At 49.0% G+C, this 1,677-nt stretch overlaps 1 protein-coding gene across 2 annotated transcripts in view; it reads left to right on the top strand.

The window, feature by feature from the left end:
* The window catches only part of CPA4 (carboxypeptidase A4), a 29,795-nt gene extending 28,130 nt beyond the window's left edge, over positions 1 to 1,665 (top strand). For both annotated transcript variants that reach the window (XM_011995862.1, XM_011995864.1), the window contains one exon: positions 923 to 1,665. In XM_011995862.1, coding sequence (XP_011851252.1) covers positions 923 to 1,110 — 188 coding nt within the window. In that variant the 3' untranslated portion in view covers positions 1,111 to 1,665. The remainder of the gene's footprint in view (positions 1 to 922) is intronic.
* Positions 1,666 to 1,677: the final 12 nt, after the last annotated feature.

Raw genomic sequence — 1,677 nt, 5'->3', positions numbered from 1 at the left:
ATACCTGGGACTGGGTAATTTATAAAGGAAAAGAGGTTTAATGAACTTGCAGTTCCACGTGGCTGGTGAGGCTTCACAATCATGGCAGAAGGCAAAAGACATGTCTTACGTGGCAGCAGGCAAACAGCAAATGAGAACCAAGCAAGAGGGGTTTCCCCTTATAAAACCATCAGATCTCATGAGACTTACTCACTACCACAAGAACAGTATGGGGGAACCACCCCCATGATTCAGTTATCTCCCACTGGGTCCCTCCCACAATGCGTGAGAATTATGGGAGCTACAATTCAAGATGAGATTTGGGTGGGGACACAGCCAAACCATATTAGCTTGCATTTTTCATTCACTACTTCAGTTCCTCACTACCATGAACCTCTGTAGAGGCCTACTTGAATGTCCTTACAAAACCAAATGACAACTGGCTTATCCAGAGTGAGTAATCCAAGAGACAGCAAGGCAGAAGCCACAGTGTCTTTTATGACCTGGCCTTGAAAGTCACACGGCTTCATTTCTGCAGCATCCTGTCAGTTACACTGGTGAGGTCAGCCCTATTTAATGTAGGAGGGAGCGGCACAAAGACTTGACTTCTAGGATCCAAGTATCATTAGAGCTACCTTGGAGGCTGCCTGCTATACTCTCTCTCTATAGAGATTGGTTTTGAGGGACCAACAGGACGGACACAGTAAGTTAGTAATAAGGCGGGAGTAAGGGTTTCGGATCTCTTGGTTTGAGACCAGCATGCACCTCAGGCCAATGCAGGATGGTCTGAGACATAGGGATCAGGCTGATGATTTGGACTGACGACTTGAGGATCAAACTCTGGATTCCTGAAGGAATCCCAGGCAGGCAGAGTTCTTGGCCCCTTCCCGTCTAACCCAGGAGGGAACTGGGCTTCAAGAGTGTTTTGTCCTCCGACTTACAGATCCAGCTAGTGGGAGCAGCATCGACTGGGCGTATGATAATGGCATCAAATTTGCATTCACATTTGAGTTGAGAGATACCGGGACCTATGGCTTCCTCCTGCCAGCTAACCAGATCATCCCCACTGCGGAGGAGACCTGGCTGGGGCTGAAGACCATCATGGAGCACGTGCGGGACAACCTTTACTAGGCGACGGCCCCGCTCTGTCTACATTTATTTGTACCCACACGTGCACCCACTGAGGCCACTGTTAAAGGAGGCCATTCCTTCCCGTGTGAGTCAGAGCCCTCTGGGTTTGTAGAGCACACAGGCCTGCTCCTTTCCAGCCAGCTCCCTGGAGTCCTGTGTGCTGGCGGTGTCCCTGCAAGGAGTGGTTCTGCCAGCCTGCTCAATTTTGGTCCCGCTGTTTTTTATGAGCCTTTTGTCTGTCTCTCCTTCCACCCTGCTGGCTGGGCAGCTGCACTTAGCATCACCCCTTCCTGGGCGGCATGTCTCTCTCTACCTCATTTTTAGAACCAAAGAAAATCTGAGATGATTCTCTAGCCTCATCCACATCTAGCCAAGCCAATGACCTTGCTCTGGTGGCACTGTGGGAGGCACTGCTTGTCTTCAGGTGGGTCTCAAAGATGACATAAAATTTCCTTTAATTTCTCTCAGTCTTCCTGGAAAATATTTTCCTTTGAGCAGCAAATCTCACAGGCGTATCAGTGAAGGTCTCTTCCCTCCCTCCTGTCCTTTTTTTTTTTTTTTTTTTTT

Source organism: Mandrillus leucophaeus, unplaced genomic scaffold (assembly GCF_000951045.1).
Source record: "Mandrillus leucophaeus isolate KB7577 unplaced genomic scaffold, Mleu.le_1.0 Scaffold5, whole genome shotgun sequence".
NCBI lineage: Eukaryota > Metazoa > Chordata > Mammalia > Primates > Cercopithecidae > Mandrillus > Mandrillus leucophaeus.
The sequence above is the reverse complement of the archived record's forward strand: the minus strand, read 5'-3'. Positions and strand labels throughout refer to the sequence as shown.